Genomic DNA, 21,245 nt, shown 5'->3' on the forward strand with positions numbered 1-21,245 from the left:
TTGTGCCGCCACGGAAAATTGATGTTTGTTTGCACCACAGAACACCGGATATTTTATGTGTTTGTGAACGCTTTCAGATTATTCATTGACTAATTATACACAGCACTTTCATTACTCAACTAGATGTGCAGGCTGCGCATGTTGTACACCGTGTAATATTTTAGTCATAGAATTAGCAGAAAACAAAATTTTAAATACGCTTGAGTTACATGGTGAATCAATTCAAACATAAAGCCTCCAACACCCACAGACTTCATTGTGTGGGAATATCTGTGTAGTCTGACATCTGATATGGGAAAAAAGCAGAAAGGAGAGGGGCACAGAGTGTATTGAAGAGCTGGCCAGACTCTGTGGGTGCTGATGGAGGCGGCAAAGGGCTGTCTCTGCCTTCACACTTTACACAAAAGACTTCAGAAATGTCAGCCAACGAGAGTGTAGGCTTTCAAAAAAAAAGAGAGAAAGTAATAAAAGCCCCTCACTCACTTGTTCACCCTAACAGTTCTCAAACATAAAGGTGGGTTGTTTTTTGGGTTTTTTTGCCAGAAGAAAAGCTTGTGAGTGATAAATACCGAAGAAATTGTGGAAAAGGCACAAACTGCTTTAGCTTGAATGATCATTTTGGAAAAGAACTTGCAGTCCAGGAGGATACGAGATAAGAAAAACGGAGGGGACCAAAATCTAAAGTAGCTTGCAGAATTGGGCTGTTGCTGACCATTGTGGAGTGTTCAGAATTAAACACTGCCACCTAGTGTCTGGTATGACAATGCAAGAAAGGAAAGGAGGGTAGATGGGAGTGCATCTGGTTTCTTTTCAGATTTGTCAAAAGTGCATCAAACCCTCGTGTATGCTCAAAGGTAAACTGCAGTATACCTGAACAACCCCCTCCACACATCTTTCCTCCTTTTGTCGCCTATCCTCTGCTGACAATCCTGCTTACACCTCACCTGGTAATGCCTCACACAGCAGAGCAATGAGCTACAGCTAAGTGAAATGTACTAATGGAAAAAAAATCCCACAGGGCCAAAGGTCTACACGGTATTAAGTCAGTGAGTAATTAGTCATACAACATGGTGTGTGTGTACATACTGAGGTGGTACTGCAGGAGATAACCAGTGAGGATGCCATTTGATTCCAGCGGCGGGCCCCATACCAGCAAAATTGAGTCTTTCTGGGCGTTGGATGTAGTCAGGATGGGCACTTGCTCAGGAACTGTGAAAATGAGAGTTATGTTAATGCGTCTACTGTATACAGATGTTTTACTAGCAGCTTTTTGTTTACTTGAAGGTGGTTAAACGTTACATCTGTTTTAAATAGTTTTAAAGTTTCATTATTTTTAAGATGCTTGAATCAAGACAGTCGGTCATGTTCTTAACTAAATGACATAGGATTTATTTCTCTCCACTTACATGTCTTTTCAAGCTTGCTTTTTTTTTTTGGTGTGCATTATATTGTTTTAAAGCCTTCTTTACCTCTTTCTTACTTGTTAAACAGATGTAAAACACACTGGTGTAACCATTTGACAGTTTGCCTGTTTTAAGCAGCTTTGTCATCTCACAAGGGTGCAACACTGAGTTGTGCCAGCACACCGCTTACTACCTTTAATGACCTCCTCTTTCTCTCTTGTTCTCAAAGGGTAAACATTGTGACATACGGCATATGGGCTTTTGTTAAAAGTCCTTGGCTTGTTGCCTGAGTCAATTTAAATGGCCACCTGCAAGCTTGAGTTTATTTTTTATGTTGTTGTCTACTTATACTTATACTTACATGTGTATAACTAACACCTACTGTATATGTTGTGTTCTGTATGTTTGTGTCATCCTCAACACCTCACCTCCCTCTGGTGTGCTGAACGTGACCGGGTCACTGTTGGGCCCGTTGCCCTTCTTGTTGAAAACGTTGACAGTGAGTCTGTACTCGGAAAAAGGTTGGAGGCCAGGCACAATGGCATGACTCCTCTTCCCAGGGAAGGAAAGGGAGTGGCGCTCATCTAAAGCCTTGTTAGGATTCCGCAGACTCCACTTCCTCAACCAGTGAACCTGTGAGAGGGGAGAATAGAAAATGATAAGAAACAAGTCTGAATGGACCATAGAGAGAGGGAGAAAGACAGAACAGTGAGATAAAATATGTTGAGGAGCAGTAATTAATTACAGATTTCACCTGTAATGAGGCAGATATCTGGTATCTGAAATCAGACATCACCTATGAATTATGAATATGAGATGTAGCTTTTTTTCACCTCAAGTGATGGTGTGTGATAAAGGGCTACTTCACGCAACTGTCATTGTTCCAACACATATACAGATAACAATATATATAAAATATATAATATATATAAAAAATTTCAAAACCATTATGATTACAAGGACTAATCTCTCTCCATGTGCTCATTCCTATACAGTAATGACTGTGTTCTTACAGATATAAATTCGTCAAATGTAAGTGACATATAGTTTTGTTTTTCGGAAACTGTAAGGTTTATGAGCAATGTCAGTGTGTGACTTTTAATGTTCTGTTCAGGGGGAAAAAAAGATTCACTTTAAAATGACATAATGAAGATTTTTGCATTTCTGTCTCAACTGCACAGTATCAGTATCTCTCAGTTAAAAGTATTGTTTGCACACTTATTAGTTGAAAGAGGTAAAATAGTGGTGGACAATGGCGTCTCTTTCCTGGGAAGCTATCTTTGATTATCACACACTGAAAAGACGAGGCTTAGCACAAAAGTGTACTGAAAAAAGATCTAATTATAGCAGAAAAGGGATTCAGACAATCTAAGTAATATTAGCCAACAATTCAAATGAATGGTAATTACTCTCTCAAAACTCTGATCTGAGCACTTTAATTTTGATTACAGTAATAACTATCATAGGACTCTCTATAGTTAATAGCATTTTCTTCCAATTATTACTGATTCTTTAGAAAATGAAAATTGATCAATCTGCTTTTTACAAAGTTGTATCAACTGCAGCTTTTTATTTTTTTGTATGAGTATTAATGAGTGACTGATGGCTGATGCAACCTTTGTACCAGTAATTACTGTATAATTATCAAGTTGTTAGTTACTGCACATTATTACATTATTTCACTCATATTCATATTTCTGCATTCATATGTCATTCATATGAAGCCATTGCTATATTGTAAATTATTGTTAAGTGCTACCAAATCATTGCTTTCAAGAGTTCCTCTGTTGCCTGTGAAAGTCTTCAGTTATACAGCATGATATGAAAACAAACTTTAACTCTTTGGTTCTGCTTGGTTTGATTTTTCTTAACCAAGAGTCTTATTTCTGCCTCCAAAGATTTCTTGGACAGTGTTTTAATACAGTGAAAACTTACATCATATCCCCTTAGATGACCTCTCAGTGTGGCAGTTGGAACCGGGGTCCAGCTCACTCTCAGAACAGTGGTGTTGATCACCTCCACCGCTACATCCCGTGGTGGTGCAGAAGGGACTGAAGAACACATGGAGGGAAGGTCAGGAATACAGACTAACTGCAAACAACAGGCTACCTTCACAGAGACTCTAAAAAGCATGTATAAAGCATGTATAAAGAAAGAAAATTGGAAGATAAATGCTTGCAGACGCAGTAGAACAATAAAATAACCTTGTTACCAAAAAATTGCCTAATTCAATGGTTTGAGGCCATGCAGAAATGATCAGTTTCTGGTTAAGATGGTAAATTAAAACACTGATGCTGATATCTGCATAAAGTGCACAAAATATACATTCAGCTGGCCACCAGATAAACCAGCTCATTTGCTCAAAGCTTCTTTCTTTGCAGGGAAAAAAACAACAGCAAACATGGAATGAAAATATTCTAAATATATGTTCTGCTCTACATGTTACTGTACTGGTAGCAGGAAATGATAGGAGCACAGCAGACACAAGAGACAGAAGCAGCCATTGTGCCTCTGTAGGCCTACAGCGCAAAGTGTGTCGTGATCTGTCAAATCTCCAACAGCCTCTGAGACAGAAGTGGAAATTTGGAAATCCCTCTGCTCTACAAAGGTTATCTGCCACCTGCTGAATTTAGCAAAGGTGTGGGGGAGGGATTTCAGAGGGGAGGAAATGTCACTACTGCACACCTGCATGGGATTAAAAACCATGGGCTAAAGGGAAAAAATGAAAGAACTTAACCTGACACATTTTCCCGCAGACAATGCCAAAAGACAACTGAGGACACGGTGGCATACGGTAACACAAAAAGTTCACAGTAAGTCATAAGCAAAACAACAGCTACATGTGCCGGTTCAGCTTCAGGCTATGTTTTAATGAACCGGTAAAACAGAAGTGAGTCACATATAAACATATTATATACCGAAATTGTGGATAAAACATATTAATGACATGAATACATAAAGTAGAGGAAGTAATATTACGTCTATAACTCACCATCTTCTCCAGAGTAACCTGTAACAATTTTAGGCTCTGGTCCCCAGCCGTGGCTGTTCCTGCTCTGAATTTTGATCTCATACGGGACAAAAGTGGACGTGTTCCTCACGACAAAGGAGTGTCTCTTGACCAGATGCTCCCTCCAATCATCTTCCACCCCCAGTTTCCTGTAGCTTACCCTGTACTCGAGGCCTGGGCCGTTGTGTTCGATAGGCAACAGCGGCTACAACAGGACAATGTACTGATGAGTTACAAATCTTTAAAAATGCTTTCATGTGATAATAGTTTATAGTGTACAATGTTCTACGTAGAGATGCTCTTTCTCTTACCTCCCAGCTAATGTCCATTTGATGAGGAAGATGACCTTGAATTTTAATGTTTTCTGGGTTCCTATCAGGAGCTTTGAAGAGATATGTGAAGTTGTATAATCATATTATTAAAGCTGAAAAAACTGCTTGAAGTGGAGTTGATCTTTATCTTGATGTTCTGTAGTCTTTTACTGATAAAATGTAAATCCATCCATACTGTTCAGCTAAATCAGACACTTTGGTAATTGTAGTAGATGTACATATTCAAATGAGAGCCAAGGTTAAGCAGCAACATGTGTTGGAGCTAATACTTTACGCACTTTAAGGGCTTTTGAGACCCAAAAATATCCACACCCCCTACTGTTACAAAGTCCTGTGGCCAAACGCTGGCCTCTCCATACACTTGCACTCTGCACATTTCAAAGGATATGTTAAAACTGCACATGCTTTCACAATAGACAGATAACCACAGCAGAAAATGTTAATTAAAGAGAGCGACTCTCACCAGCAGGGGGTGTTTTGTGTCTCTCAGTAGGCTCACTGGGGGGTCCGGGTCCAATGGCGTTAACAGCATACACTCTAAACTGGTAGTTAAGGTGTCCATATAGTGCCAGCTCGGCTGTTGCCTGGTTACCAGGGACTTTCTGTAGCTCTTTCCACCTGCCTGGATCCCATTGGCTCTCCTCATACTCCACTATAAACTCTGTGCTCATGGAGGAGATAGGAGACATACACATTTAATTATCGCCATACAAATAATCAATAATTAAAACCACTTTTATTTTTGTCTAGTTTTAGTCCACTATAAAATATTGATGGATTGTCTTCAATACAGGTTTAATGTTTTCACTACACCAATAAAGGAATAACACCACTCTCATGTCTGTGTGTGAAGTACAAAGCTGGGATCAGGAGGCAATTACACTAGCTTAAAGAATGAGAAAAAATAAGCTAATAATTGTACGTACTTCTCTCTAAAACCAAAAACCAGGTACAATGTGTTACTTGGTGAACTTTAGAAGTGCTGGTAGGAGGACTTTTGAACTTTAGAGAGAGCCAGACTAGCTGTGTGCCCCTGATCCCAGTCTTGATGCTAAGCTAGGTTAACAATTTCTTGACTCAATCTTAATACTTAATGCACAGGCATGAGAAAGGTCTCGGTCTTGAGAAAAAAAAAGTGAATTGCCCAAAAAGAAGTTTTGAAATACAGGTAAAACATTTAATTTTCAGGATATTACCTCTATCTTGCAATGCTGCACTATATTCACTTTATGCCCTTTTGTGCTAATGTAAGCACACCGTCAAAAAGTTCAACATTGTTATGAATGACAATAAAACGGCATTTGCTAAAATCACATAATTAATTGCTTCACTTTTGCTTCTGAGATGACAGACATGTAGATTAGTTATGCAACACTACGCTGTGTATGTCTAAGTGTCCAAATCTCAATTAACTACTTGCCATAGATTACCCGACGGACTGTTTATCATGTAGGGAATAATAAATTAGTTAACGAGGGAGGGATTTGAGACACAGCCATAGCTTTTGGCAAGTCCATGGCAAATTAATTACATAAAATGAATATTAAGTTCTCCACACATCCACCTGGTGTTGAATCAAACTGTGTGATCCACAAATATCATTTAGAAAAGAGCTGATGCCTGCGTCTCTAACATGTTAAATTTAACAAATAAAATGACTATACTTCTCAGTCTTTATTTCTGTTCATAGATAACACATATCAAAGCTAAGAAACATTACAAACCTAGAATAGGATACATTTATGAATTGATATCAATTCTTATCATCACTGACTTCCAAAAATAAATTAGAAGTGAGACAAGGTCCTTTGCCAGGATCCTCAGCACTTACAGCAACAATCACCTGTTAAATAATGTTAGTTCAGTCAACAGTGATCACAGCAGCAGATTCTGTTCACTCTCATTTTCACAGCAGAGGAGACATGATAAGATTTTGATATTTAAAGTAGGTGAATTATGGCCAGAGGAGCCATAATTAATTAAAAAGTGTCCTCTTGTTTTGTTCCTCTGAAACTTCACCTTATTACCCTCTAATATATTTTGTAACAGCACCATAATAACAAAGTAATTAGATTATTTTGGACACTGATAATCTTAAGTGTAACAGTCACAACAGTACATGATAAGCAACTGTCAATGATCTCTGAGTAATAGCAGTTTCTCTGTTGCAGTATTTTACACCAAAAAGAGTCATAGAAGTTAAGCATTATACATATTTTAGATTTGATTCCACATTAACTTTTACCTGTTACATAGCTGTTGTGATCTCTCCCAGGTATCCAAGACAGGGAAACATTCCTCTCACTCTTTAGTTCAGACACCTCTATGTTTGTTGGAGCATCAGGAACATCTGCAACACAGAGTACATACAACAACGATAGATGCTTGGAAGCAACTGTGAATTTAATCATCAAAACATCTGTAGAATTTAAATAAATCAATATATAATAAATAAACTGAAATTTATTTACAAAACTATCTTACCCAGTACTGTGAGCAACGCAGTGGCATTGTCCTCATCTAGATTGGTTCTGGCAATGCATGTGTAGATTCCATCATCACTCAGGTTCACATTCATGATCTGCAGCATGCCATCATCCACAAAGTACCTGAACATACAATACAAGCACATTCACTGGGATATAGCAGGGATATAACGTCAATCAATCAATCAATCAATCAATCAATCAATCAACAAAAGCTACACAATCCTCTACATTTTTTATCCATTTTAATAAAAGACATTTTTCATTTTTTTTTATCTACATCTCAATCTGAAACTGCATCAAAATGTACATGGTGATAGACAGTCATGGTTTATGTGTGCCAGACTTTTATTATTCAGGTAAGTAACCTTTTATAGATATCTTGCAAACAAACTATCTAATAACCAGTCAAATAAAAATAAAAAACCTCTGTCTTTGACCCCCTGAATCCATTGGTACTGATTAGGATAGGGAACAAATCTTCTGGGACTTGCATGTTTCTTTCTTCCTTTGCATTAATATACAGATAAAGAAACTGAAAATGCCGTCTTAAACACACACACATCTGAGAACCAATGAAAACACTATCAAACCACAGCCACCCACCTGGAATTTTCAAAGGAAAGTGGGATCTCCTCCCCATCCTTCCTCCAGAGCACCTCAAAGGTGCCCTGCAGGCTTTTATCATACTCTGCCTGGCACATCAACTGGGCTGTGGTCCCACTGATGATCTGAACATCCTGAGGTGGCTCTATTATTTTTGTGGGGTCTAAAGATAAAAAAAAAAGCCATGAGTGAAACGAGTGAAATGAGTAATAAAATGGAAATGTCTTGATATTGCTCAATAAATTTCCATGGTAATTTGCATTTATGACATGTCAGTGAAATATATATTTCTCAATATGCTGTATGATATCATTATTTCTGCTGCATCCTCTTATAACATCAATGAAAGATGAAAGGACCTAATGGTAACAGACCACCTTCTTTTAACTATTCCAGCACTCACAGACAATATTGCTGTAATACATTACTGTATATTAAAAAAATAAAACATAGGGAAAAACAAAGCAGAGCATGATAAAAAAAAAAGAAACGACAAATCTACTTAACCTGTCCTATTCCACATCTAAAGTTTATTTGAATACAACCTAAACAAACGACGTGCAAAAACCCATGACCTCACTACAAAAGCTCTAATCCAAGTTTGGTTATAACACAACCACACTTTTATTTAATTTATATATAAATTACTATCATTTTAAGGGGGCAGTTCATCTGAATTACAGAAACATTTTTTCCCCACCCCTAGGCTAGCCACATAGAAGAGTCCTTAGCCACATTAGCGGCTCTGTTAGGCTGTACTTAGGCACAGCGGTGTTTTGAGGAAAATGCTAATGACAGCATGCTAGCACACAATGATCACGCTAACATGCCGATGCGTAGAATGTAAAATGAATAATCATATTAGTTAAGCATGTTAGCATGAAAATATTTGCTAATTAGCATAAACCAAAGACAAAGACAATTTTGGTCAGATGATGGTGCCAGATGGAAAGTTAGAGGTTCACCAAAGTCATTACAATTCATCCTATGGGAACATGAATGCCAGTAACAAATTTCATTGTAATCCATTGAATAGTTGTTGAGATATTTCAGTCTGGACCAAAGTAATGGACCAACCAACCAACCATCTGACAGTCTGACATTGGCCATCTCTAGAGCCCCCTAATGTCACTAAAAACTTTAAAACTTTGGGCAGACAATAGGTCTATTTGTCATTCGGGTGAACTGCCCCTTTAATGAATAATCTTGTGTAATGGATAGGTTTACTCATGCTTAAGGAAAGCACTAATCATGTTGCTGAGATACCTTTTACATCCAGCACAGCAGTGATAGCTGACTCGCCCTCCTTGTTAATGGCATCACACACGTATTTCCCACTGTCGTTTTTTTCTGCACTGGTGATTTGCAATGATCCGCTCTGGAGGGTAAAAAAACGTTCCCCCGTGATGGTTTCTGGAGTCTCATCTCTGGCCCTAGGAGAGAAAGTTTTCAGACCTCTTTAAGACTGTGCATACAACTTATCTGACAGCAGAAGTGCTTAGAAACAAAAAAGATGGAAAGGATCATCTGATGAATCATCTGCTATCCTAATATTCTGAGGGTCTTTTTAAAGTTAAGAGTGTTTTTTCATGGACTGTCTAAGATCCTATTTCCCTTTTGTAGAGCTGTAGCAGCTCTGCAGTGCTAGTTAATAGGATTTAATTAGCCCAATTTCAAGGAACGGAAGAGGATTATCTCATTAAACAGACATAAGTGTCAACATCAGACTGTCATACAGACACCTGAAGCAGTGTGGGATTAATAGCATGACTCACTGCAGTGTTACAATATGTGACCTGATTCATTCTTTAGACTATAGCTCAGACATCTGCAAGCTGCACAGAACTGACTGATATACAGTAATGTAAATGTATGAATAAAACCATAATTACCTGAAGAAAACATATCACACTGAATGAGGGTGTAAGGTTCTTTTGTCTTAACAATATGTGTCAAAATGTACTGTGACAGATGTCACTGGGACAAATTCCTGATGTTCATGGTAGTCACTTACCAAAAGATGGTGGGTGGTGGACTACTGAAAACACTGCAGTTCATGACAATGTCCTTTCCTTGTACCACAGCGTACTCTTGATGGTCCTTTGTCAGTATGAGAGGAGCCATATCTAAGAGCAAGTGGAGGGAGGAGAGATTAACTAAAATGTTTTTTACAAGATACAAGAGAACTTTAACATTTGTAATTACATGAATTACAAAAATCTGAAGCATAAACTTATGAACTTAAACTTTGTAATGTTGTTCATTTCATATTTAGGGTTTTTTTCTTTTAAGACACTGGTTAAACTGATGAACTGCGACGTTTGATGGGCGTGTTGAAGGGCCCCCGCTTGTTAAAACATTGACAGCCAATTAATTGGCAACAATTCTGATAATCAATTAATCATTTATGTCATTTGTGTGCAATGATGTCAAAAATTGTTTCCAAAATGTGACAATTTGCTGGTTTTCTTAGTCTTCTATGAAAGTAAACAGAATATCTTTGGGCATTGGACCAAGCAATTTGAATAACCTGGGAAATTGCAATGGGCATTTTTCACTATTATCTGACTTTTTATAGACCAAACAATTCATCAGTTAAGCAAGTCATTTAGTTGCAGCCCTGAATGACTGTAATAACAACAAGACAGAGAGGGCTGAGCGGTGCAGACGTTTTAGACGGCAGAAATTACAGCTAAAAAATTAGAAAAATGACATGAGTGGAGAGTGTTGTTGGATATCATGGATATGGAAGAAAGGAAGTTACTATGACATAAGTAGCGCTACAATACCAAGCTGAGACATTTTAATGGGAGCTGTGTTTTTTTGTTATGCTAACAAATTAATTCTTAGGTTTGAATGAAAGATGAAAGAGAAGCTAGTGTAACAGAGGTGACACTCTCTTTATTAGGTAAACTGCCATTTAAGTCAATATCTCCTCCTCCACACGGTGACTCACATATACATAAAGCACACGGTAATAAAATGATAACAAGTGATATTGAACTGAATGTCATGGAAATGCGTTATTTCAACAACCTTGACTGTGTTTAAATGCTGGTGCAAGACATACTGAAACTATAATCTCAGAAAGGATTGACTGCAAAGGATTTAGGTGCAGTGCAGTATATACGATTTCTCAAGAATGAAACAATAACGATAAGATTTAGTCAGCTGATGTCAACCAATAAGAAGATGAAGCGATAGCGATATAGTTAAAAATATATCACAATGATATGTGTTATCACAAAATTTAGTGATTAAAGACTGAAAAACTTTGCTGCCCATATGAATTCTGGGACCTGACATCGTCTGATAATAGGACATAGGATCAGAAAGATGTTGGATGTTTGTAAAGTTAAAGCACCACCTCAAAATCTGAAGGACCTGCATGACGTTATTGAGTCCACACAAACTACACAACAATTCACAGACTCAGTTGTACATGATTAAGTGACCATTATTTTTATGATGTAATAATTATGTCCTTGGCCTGTGACTGTAATACTCACTCATGACCATGATGTTAATGTTGGCCAGAATACTGCCATGCCTGTTGGAGGCTTCACACTGGTAGACGCCACTGTCCCCTGGCATGGCGTTGTGGAGCACCACAGTGTCATCAAGCACCCGCCTGTTGTTCAGAGGGTCATCTGACAGCAACATAAAAACATAACATGAAGCTCATTTCACAAGCAGCACACTAAAGCACAACCAATATGTTTTTTAGGTTAATTATGAGATCAATATTTGAAAATATCTGAAAAATATATATTTCTTCACTTAATATGAACAAACAATTTTTAGTGATCATCCCTCAGTTTTGTTTTGTTTTTTATGAAAGAGATATGTAGAGACTGACACAGGACATGTTAGATGAACAATAAACTTTACTATCAGAGATGATGATGATGATGATGATGATGATGATGATGACGATGATGATGATGATGATGATGATGGTGGTAGATTTTGAACAGTACATTTCACTAGGAATCAACTCGTTATGAATGATGAATAAAATCACACATTTTCCTATTTAAATATATAACATAATAATTCTTATCAGGACATTTTTACATATAATTTTGTAAATCTCAATTTTTCTAACATTTTACATTATTTATAACCACTAAAGAAAGACAACTTTTACTTTTAACCTTCTACCAACCGTGCTCCCCACAGACCCCAGAGGTTTACTTATTGTCATATCTCACAGGTGCTTTATTCTATCATTCCAATTTTTCATGACTTTGTCAATTTGTTCCCAATGACCTCATATAATTGTTTTCAGTTTCTGTTTTAATTGGTGCTTTTTAAAAATAACAATGAACTGGGGTCCTGGGGGGACCCCAGTCAAAAGCACCCAATTTATTGAGTTCATGTTTGCCATGGGTCCTAATTAAAAGTATCACACACTATTGGGGGGGGGGGGGGGGGGGGGGGGGGGGGGCGGCACTCGGTCAGTCATTTTGAAGGCTTTGTTTCACACAATATGCAAATTAACTGTAATTTTCCTAAAATAATAATAATGTCAACCAAGTTTTTTTCAGGTGACATTAATTACACAACTAATAATGTTTTGAGAGGAAAGAAGTTAACATTTGGCTATGATGGTTGTTTCTTATAGCAGTTTATTCTTGGGGTGCCCAGGGACCCCAGTCAGTAGTCACATAGTAGAATGTTAAATATGTTAATTAACACTTCCGTTTGGTATAGTCTGTATTTTAAATTCTGAAATTGTCAAGGAGGCAAGCATGTCTCACAAGCGTTGAAGAACAATTATCTGCTTGTCGACTTGAACTCGGGGTTCTGTGGTTGAAGGTTGGTGTAGCTTCTCACTGCCCTGTCCTCCTGCCCGGTGGCAAAAGATGCATAAAACCACCACTAGAATTACTGTCACTCACCTTCGAAAATTTCTCCATTCCTCCTCCACGTTATGTCTGGCAGTGGTTTTCCACTGACCGAGCACTTGATGTGAACATCAGTCCCAATCACAGTCAGCTGGCTCTGAGGAGGCTCTGTCAGCCACTTTGGAGGCTCTGGGAGATGTTAAGAAGTGCTGTGTTGGTTTGAGTCAAAACAACTGTCATCTCTCTCTCTTTGAAGAAAACAAACGCAAGTATAATTAGCTCCTGATGTTGACCTACCTTCCACTATTACATCAAAGTAGTGAACAGCCTCTCCAGCGGGATTTTTGGCTTTACACATGTATTTCCCTTCATCGCTCTCTTCTATAGCAGATATGGTCAACAGCTTTCCAAAGTTGTTAAATGTTGTCCGAGTAGACAGCTTGTCTCCCATTTTCCTCCATTCTATCTTTGGAGTAGGACTACAAAATGAAACAAGGACATGTTATGAGCCGTAATGGCAGACAAATATGATTATATTATATTATATATATATATCAGTGATAATGTGGTTGCAGTCCTGATGATACAGCATTGATACATACAATCCCTCTGGTATACACTCGAGCTGCAGCTCCTCTCCCTTGAGCAGCACTTTCTCCGTCTGAACACCAGAGGGCAGCAGCAGGCTGGGTATTCTCATTGGGGGGGCTTCAGCTGCATTGAATATAGAGAGAGCAGTCCTCCTCACTCATATGTATAATTTTAATCAATGATCTTATAAACTGCAGCTATTTGCAACTTAAAGGCTGATTGTTTTGTCTGTTCAACAGAGAGTCACATAATGTGAAACATGTTTTCATTTTCACTATGAAGGCTTTGTTGGCTTTGACGTGGTGAAATCACTTACTGGCATTGCCGCTATCAGCAGATTGATCGTCAGGTTTCACTGGAACAAAAACAATGTAGTGTGAGAATTGTGGTTGTTGTGGTAGCGATGGTTAGTCTTCACAGTACATGTATTGCTCAATCCAGTGTCATATCAGTTACCACATGAACATGACAAGACAAGCCCTGCTCCTTGGTATGTGGTAGGGGAATACCAGTAAAAATATGCCAGAAACAAACACCTGGAAAAACATTCAAATGTCGTTTTACACCTTTGGTAGAGCAAAAGTGGGCTTTACTGCTGTGTATTTGTAGATATGTATCACATTAGCTTCTCGGGGATCTGTTCTTGTCATAATTAACAGTTGTATTTGGGTTAAAAATCTCACAGACTATGTTTTAAACCTACAGCTCTTGACCATGACAGCCATGGGGGTCTTCTGGACGATGGTGCGTATCCTGGAGAAGGCAGCATTGCAACAGTAGTCCGGACGACTGTCTTTCTGTAAGGCATTAGAGAAGTACAGGTTGCCATCAATGCCCACGGAAACCCTCTCATCCTGCTCAATGTGCTGGAGATCTGAAAAAGAGCATATTCTTCATCAGTGATATGCTATCAATGTCAACATTATATGTATATATTGTATTGTGGCTGGTAAGAAGACACAAATTGGATTTTCACGCACATTCTCAAATACATTCATCGGGGGCACCAGAGGGTCGAAAATATAAAATAAAAATAATTTCAACAACAACTTCACAATGAGACTCAGGTCACCTGATAACAAATTGCAACACAATGTAGCCTCATATATGCTATAGACTTTAATGGAAATGCCCTAAAGAGTTTCCTTGTATGGAGCCTGTGAACTCACTGTGACAGCATATTTGGTTTACATAGAGCCGCTATTTAAGTCTCGGGTCACTGAAGCTCTGTGTCACTCCTTCAGCAACCCATTCACAGTATTTAACAGCTTCATTTAAGACTTAGCTTTAAGTCACTGGTTGTTTTGTCAGTGTTTAAGGCAAAGTCATAAAAACACATATTTGGTTCTAATTTATGTGACATGACACCTGAGGGAAAGAGGGGTGACTAATACAAAATGAACAATATTTTTCACACTCATGCACATAGGCTGCATACAGAACGCACAATGTGTTTGTACTTTTCAGACAGACTAATGTACATGTTCAAGTATATTTTATTATTTCATATTGTTGTAACAATCTGTGGAAATATAAGTGTGTGATGACTAAGAAAAACATATAAAAACAGAAAAGTGTATTCATTAATTCTGTCCCTCTGTCTTTCCATCTTTCTGACGTCAGTCAGGTTTGTTGGTGCTGTTTGAGGAGCTTTCTTAGGGTAGGACAGAAAACTCAGCCCCTATTGGCAAAGCACTTCAGACAGAACAGAGGTGGCCTTTTACACAGTAAATCACTTTCTTCAGTAGTGGTGCTTATGTGAGGTAAACTTGTGAGACTGAAGTGTGTACCTTTCCTTGACCGCCCTTCTTATTGTTACCGCTGACTTCACTGAAGGTTAGTTTAGGGTGCCAACAGCCATGTGCCTTTGCCAAAATACATGGTGTGTCGCAAGCTCTTTCTTTTCATCTGTGAGAAACTTTAGGAGGGTGATGCAAACGAACCTGAAAACTATTGACATTATCCCAGCCTAGAGCACTTCAAGGTGCCAGCACAATGACAAAGACGTGACTCATGAACAGTGAAGGCTGCTCTATGCTTCAAATTAAGTGCTTGTTGAATCGTCTAACTGCATCTGAAACACTTTATCCTGACATAAGATGCAGGGGGGTTATTTTCTACAATTTTTGTAATTTTTCCAAAACAGTCAATCACACCCACCTTATGCAGTGATGACAGGCTTTTTGCCCTGCTTTCAAATGTGACCATTCCACCACTTTAGACATGGTCGGATAACATGATGTACAACTTAGTTAATTTATAGCATACTGAAGCCTTGGCAAAACATTTGCCTACAGCAGCGCTCTGCAGTTGTGGGTGAGTGTTTTTGCCACCCATGAACCAACCATATAAATGACAAGCTATGGGGCTTTTTTCCCATATTCAAGAGCATGATCTTTCAATTTGAGACCATTATTTATTGATATCATGTTCAGATTTTTGTAATTCTTCAAAACCCTGCCCTCACACTCAAATAGTCCCTGCTTGTGCTTAGATTTGCTCTGCTTCTGCTCAAACTGTATGCTTGCGCTCACATATATTGTTGCTTGCACAGATTTCCTGCTCCAGCTTCAGCCTTTCTCCTCACACTCAGGCTGCTCTGTGCACTCGTGAAATGTCTGTTCTCAGATTTCTGCTCTGCCCTCAGATTTTTTTTTGCACCAACCCTGTCAAAATCCCCCAACCAACAGAATGCTAGATATAGTGTTGACCAATCAAATGATCCCTGCCTCCTTGCAGGCACATTCGCTTTACTTCTTAGAGCGTCCCATATGGGTGGTTACTCTTCAACCGGGTTCATCCACTCCTGCCCTTCAAGGCTTTATTAAATGTACTTCCTTTGCTTTCTTGTATGACTTTTGGAATAAAAATATATACCAGAATCTGTACTTTTTACTATAATAGCTACATATAGAAGCCATATAGCACTCTGGCCTCCTGTCAGTGTGCTAGAGAAGAAAACAAAATCACCTTCACGACTCAGAAGAGGAGTCTAGCAGATCACCAAAGTCAAGGACCTCAAGTGAGTTTTTTATGTTAATGGTGCTATTACTTCCTTCAAATTGAACTGGTTAAGTTATGTTTGCAGCACAAGAATACATCCTTGATATTATGCTTGGCTTTCAAGTGTTTACATAACATGATCACTGTTGCTAGGCAACTAGCAATATTTGTATCTGTATTTCAATTATTTAGGAATGAGAAAAGTGCCAACAGCAACAGGAAGAAATGCTAGCCAGCACATTAAGACGTAAGTAGAGAACAAAAGTAACTTTCAATAAGCAACAATGAACAGCATTTGAAGAGAAGGAAGACTCTTCGATATAACAACACGATACATGACCTCACCACTGTTTTAAAAATGTAGCAGCTCATTAAAGTTACTTTTCTTTTCTACTGTCTTAATATGTTAGCTAGTTCATTTTGCTGTCCATTTTGTTGTTAGTTGCCTACCAACGGTGTTCATGTAACATACAACACTTGAAAGCCATGTCTATTATCATGGACGTATATATGTGCTGCAAATATAATTTAACCAGTTCACTTTGAAGGAAGCAGTAGCACCATTAACATAAAAAACTTACTCAAGGTCCTTGACTTTGGTGATCCGCTAGACTCCCTCTTCTGAGTCATGAAGGTGACGTCATTTCCAGTGTACTATACAGCTACTATATGTAGCAATTATAGTAAAAATTACAGACGCCGGTATATATGTTAACTGTCCTATTTATTCCAAAAGTTGTACAAGAAAGCAAAGGAAGTACATTTAATAAAGCCTTGAAGGGTAGGAGTGGATGAACCCGGCTAAAGAGTAACCACCCATATGGGACGCTCTAAGAAGTAAAGCGAACGTGCCCACAAGGAGGCAGGGATCATTTCTTTGTTCAACACTACACCTGGCATTCTGTTGGTTGGGAAATTTTGACAGGGTTGTAGCACAAAAAAGCAGTGGGTGCGAGGGCAGGGTTTTAAGGGAAAGAATTACATAAATCTGAACATGAAGTCAATAAATCATGCTGTCAAATTGAAAGACCTCACTCTTAAATAAAGATAGAGGAAAAAAGCCCCATAGAAACTTCTTTCTGCTAGCAAACAACAGAAAAATGCCTAAATGTGTGGTGGGATGCACAACCAGCAGAGTAACCAACCCAGAACAAAGTTTTTATAAGCTGCCGAACCGAAAAACTGAGAGTTTAAGAAGACAAAAGTGGATAACATTAAAGGGCTGTGCACCATGCAGTGCAGAGCCGACATGAGCTGCAGGGACAGCCTGCAGCTCAAACACCTCCGTAAAAATGACATACACCTGGACACACTGCTAGTCACAGACAACACGCAGGTTTTAAGTAAAAACAGAACAGCTGTTTAACTGAAAGGTATTGCAGTGTTTGTAATAGACATTTAAATCACAGAATAGCTAACCTGCATTGAGCTGAAATGCTAACTGTAAAAAGTGCCCATGTGTTATTTCCTCAACAATGTTTACAACCTGTACTCGCCATATCAGCTGTGAAAAGTGTCATGCTAGCCTGTTCTGTAGTGGGGTTTGCTATACAGTTGTGCTATCTCTACTGTAGACGTGATGTCAGCCCTTGCATTCATGTATTGCATCTTAATGTAACGAGTTTCAACATATGCTATAAACATATGCTATAAACTATCTTTTCCTCTCTGCTAAAATAATCCTTTTACATGCTGAAATCTAATGTTTTTAGCTAGCTACAGGCATTTTGTTAGCGTGTCAGCCCTTGATTACATATTATTGCACCAATTGTTTTCCCCTCTGGTGGGCGTGGTTTTCAGAGTATGATGTGTTACTGATGTGTTACTCTATACTTTAACAGTTACTTCAAGGCTTACCAATAGACATCCAGAAGATCTGACGTGGGGGCATGCCCTCTGGAGGGTTACATTTCAGGACAATTGGCTGTCCCTCTTCAACAACAATAGGATCAATCGTCTCCTTTGGAAACTTAGGGATATCTATCCAAGACACAGACATTAAATAAAATGAAAACTTTATCAAGAAAATTTGAAAGAAAATACAGTTTTATTATGACTCTGAAAAGCATTAGTCAGCAATTTCACATAACAGACTAAAGGTTACTTACTAGGAACTATCACTTCGATCTCCTCTGTCATGGCAGTTCCCAACTTGTTGGAAGCATAGCACCGGTATTTGCCCTTGAACTGGACCAGTTGCTTGTTGTAGAGCACAAAAGTGCCATCACTGGGGTTGGCTTTGGATTTTGAGAGATGGGGAGCGATAAAGTCTTGGCCATCTTTTGTCCATCTGTATCTGTTGAAGCAAAACATACAGTGGGTCAATGAATCACAGATATACAGCATGTTTTGTTCAAGTGATCAAAGCTATGATCTTTTGGCACAGTTAGATAGGACACAGATCATGTTGATGTCACTTACACTGGTGGTGGGTTGCCTTTGGCTTCACACCTGAGAGTAACAGTGTTGTCGAAAGGAAGGCCAATAACGGGACTCGATGTGTGAGTTGTTATGGTTGGAACCTGCTCCACTACAATATGAAGACAAAAACACACAAAATTAGCACAGAAATGTTAAATGTAAATGTTTTGCTAGTGCAACAACTCTCTTGTGTTTTTCCTCTATCATTTCCCTTTCTTTCCAACTGCCCTGTATGAAGCCCAGACTGAGAAATCATCAACATGACAAAGTTGTGTGCCAACAATGTTGCATAATCTGGACAAACGAGGTGCCTTAGATAGACACTGAACTAAAATAGCACACCAGGACATGATTGCAAAGCATTCTTAGCCCTAAACAAAGAAACCTCAGCTGCAACAACACTTCTAAAGTATTTACCTCATACTTTACTTTATACTTAAATAGGATGGACATCCAAAAACGAACACATATTTTTGACAGATGTTATGTTATTCAGAACACAGAGAGAGGAAATTAAACATTGCACGTTGAGTAACCAGTTAAAATTACAAATAAGATCGTGCTTACATTTAGTAGGTCTTGCCTTGCATGTCGGACATACCTTGTAAATCCACTCTTTATATTTATTGAAGAATAAATGAGCAGTAAGTATTACCCTCAGTAACACTCCTACCTTCCAGAGGGATATCGAGGCCTGCAGCCCTGGAGGTCAAGGCCAAAAACAGAACAAGCTGCAGGCTCCCCGCCAACCTCATCACGCTCCGCTGGTTTAGGGAGACAGTAGAGATCAGGAGAACGTGTTGATGCAGATCAGCTGGTGTCACTCGGAGTTCCTAAGGCACAGAGGACCTGAAGAATAAGATTAAAAAACATAGTCATAATAAATTGAGTGGTCAAGTAAGGGCTCTTCAAGCATCTGTTCTAATCACAGAAACACGGCACTGAATCCCAAGAGAAGAGTTACTTTGCTATAAATAAGCTGCAAATTATCACACTTATGGTAACAAATTTGAAAACAGGCTCTTTATACAACGTGACTGACTGCTTGAAACTACAGAAAACCAGAAGGCAGATAGATAAATAAGATCTGACAACATAAAAACCCATCAAGCATGGATACTTTGCAGTGCTTTTCTATGATAATCCCAATTAAAATACATTACAGATCACTTCTGTTCTGTTTTGATCATTTTTTCAAATATGCTGTGCCTCAGGGTAAGAATAATGTTCTTCATGATGTTATGCAAGTAAATTTGGATTACTTAAAGGGAATGTATTGAATTTACTTGAATACTTAGCACTCAAAGGCAGAGGAGTAGAGGTGAGTATCAGCAATGGACCAAATAACTTCACATATAAATATATAAAATCTGTCTGTCATCTGTCATTTGCACTGTGAACATCTTTGATTTTCCATGTATAAAAAAGAAGATATTTTAAAGTTTTATAATAAGGCCCCCTTCAAAGAACCTGTGCTTAGTAATGCAAAATTTCCTGTTGATACAAGCCATTTAACACTGGATGTCCCTCATTGTTATGATGTTGTAGCACAACGCAGCAGAGCACTTGTCTAGAGATTACCCTTTGAACTGTGAAGCCTGGCTGGTGGCATCGGATGGCATGCTTACAGTAAACCCAACTGGCACAAAGGCTAAGCTGCTGTCTGCTATGATTGCTAGATCCAAGATGGCAGACTATAAATTGGTCTAAGCCCATCAGTATTTCACGGCTTAGTTCTCACAGTGCTGAGACTGTGGCGGCAGCGTTGGCGATGCCAAATGGGTTCACCCTCCAGCTAATCCTGCTATCAGGAGAATGAAGGCGGGGAGCTCCTGCAGTCATATAGTACACTCCTTAACAATGACTGAGTGCTGCTCAGGACAAATCAGTTCAGGGTTCTTCTAAGGACGCATGGCTGCATGTGTTGTCTCTTCTTAGTGAGGAAGGTTAATGTGGTAATTGTTGTAGACTAGATTCAGGATTAAGCTGCTTGAATTTAGAATCAATTAAACAAATTGAGAGATTGTAGCAGTGTATTACTGCTATAAGGACTTTTTGTGATTATCTTCCCCCGGATTGAATAGTAAACAAAGCTCTTTAGATGTTTGTTCCAGTGGAGTAAACATATATTTTCATGTTGTAATAAAGCTGTAAGCCTCTTTCATTCTTAGTCTGGTGCTACTGTACACCGTATTTTACACACAGAGGCTCACACACATGCCTTCATTTACATGCCTACAGACACACATGCACCTTTGCTTTAGAAACCACCTATAGCACTATTGCATAGACATAAGTTAAAACCTCAGTGACAATATTGTGATTTAAATCTCAAAGCACATCAGCCCAGCAGAGTCCTTGTTAGGTAGGAGGCCCACAGTCATCCAGTGACATGAAAAATGAAACCTTTCGTCCCGATTTGTTTTGATCCTGACAACATGGCAACTTTCATTCATGTGCAGAAAATCCCCTGCTTGGTGCACACCCAAAGAAACTTGTGGGTTAGGCACATTAGTAAGCCTTATATGCATGTGGAGATCTGT

The 21,245-nt window shown here is 38.7% G+C and overlaps 1 protein-coding gene across 8 annotated transcripts in view; it reads right to left on the minus strand.

Moving 5' to 3' along the window:
* The window catches only part of LOC137184342 (neural cell adhesion molecule L1-like protein), a 54,484-nt gene that overhangs the window by 17,615 nt on the left and 15,624 nt on the right, over positions 1 to 21,245 (minus strand). For all 8 annotated transcript variants that reach the window (XM_067591912.1, XM_067591913.1, XM_067591918.1 and 5 more), the window contains exons 2-22: positions 19,376 to 19,551; positions 18,703 to 18,811; positions 18,390 to 18,577; positions 18,139 to 18,261; positions 13,982 to 14,152; positions 13,595 to 13,633; positions 13,290 to 13,401; positions 12,985 to 13,166; positions 12,742 to 12,876; positions 11,347 to 11,487; positions 9,852 to 9,963; positions 9,104 to 9,270; positions 7,838 to 8,000; positions 7,230 to 7,354; positions 6,991 to 7,095; positions 5,209 to 5,406; positions 4,725 to 4,795; positions 4,396 to 4,618; positions 3,339 to 3,454; positions 1,832 to 2,036; positions 1,087 to 1,209 (exon numbers count right to left, since the gene is read on the minus strand). In XM_067591912.1, coding sequence (XP_067448013.1) covers positions 1,087 to 1,209; positions 1,832 to 2,036; positions 3,339 to 3,454; positions 4,396 to 4,618; positions 4,725 to 4,795; positions 5,209 to 5,406; positions 6,991 to 7,095; positions 7,230 to 7,354; positions 7,838 to 8,000; positions 9,104 to 9,270; positions 9,852 to 9,963; positions 11,347 to 11,487; positions 12,742 to 12,876; positions 12,985 to 13,166; positions 13,290 to 13,401; positions 13,595 to 13,633; positions 13,982 to 14,152; positions 18,139 to 18,261; positions 18,390 to 18,577; positions 18,703 to 18,811; positions 19,376 to 19,457 — 2,890 coding nt within the window. In that variant the 5' untranslated portion in view covers positions 19,458 to 19,551. The remainder of the gene's footprint in view (positions 1 to 1,086; positions 1,210 to 1,831; positions 2,037 to 3,338; positions 3,455 to 4,395; positions 4,619 to 4,724; positions 4,796 to 5,208; positions 5,407 to 6,990; positions 7,096 to 7,229; positions 7,355 to 7,837; positions 8,001 to 9,103; positions 9,271 to 9,851; positions 9,964 to 11,346; positions 11,488 to 12,741; positions 12,877 to 12,984; positions 13,167 to 13,289; positions 13,402 to 13,594; positions 13,634 to 13,981; positions 14,153 to 18,138; positions 18,262 to 18,389; positions 18,578 to 18,702; positions 18,812 to 19,375; positions 19,552 to 21,245) is intronic.

Source organism: Thunnus thynnus, chromosome 6, assembly GCF_963924715.1.
Source record: "Thunnus thynnus chromosome 6, fThuThy2.1, whole genome shotgun sequence".
In the NCBI taxonomy this organism is placed as follows: Eukaryota; Metazoa; Chordata; class Actinopteri; order Scombriformes; family Scombridae; genus Thunnus; species Thunnus thynnus.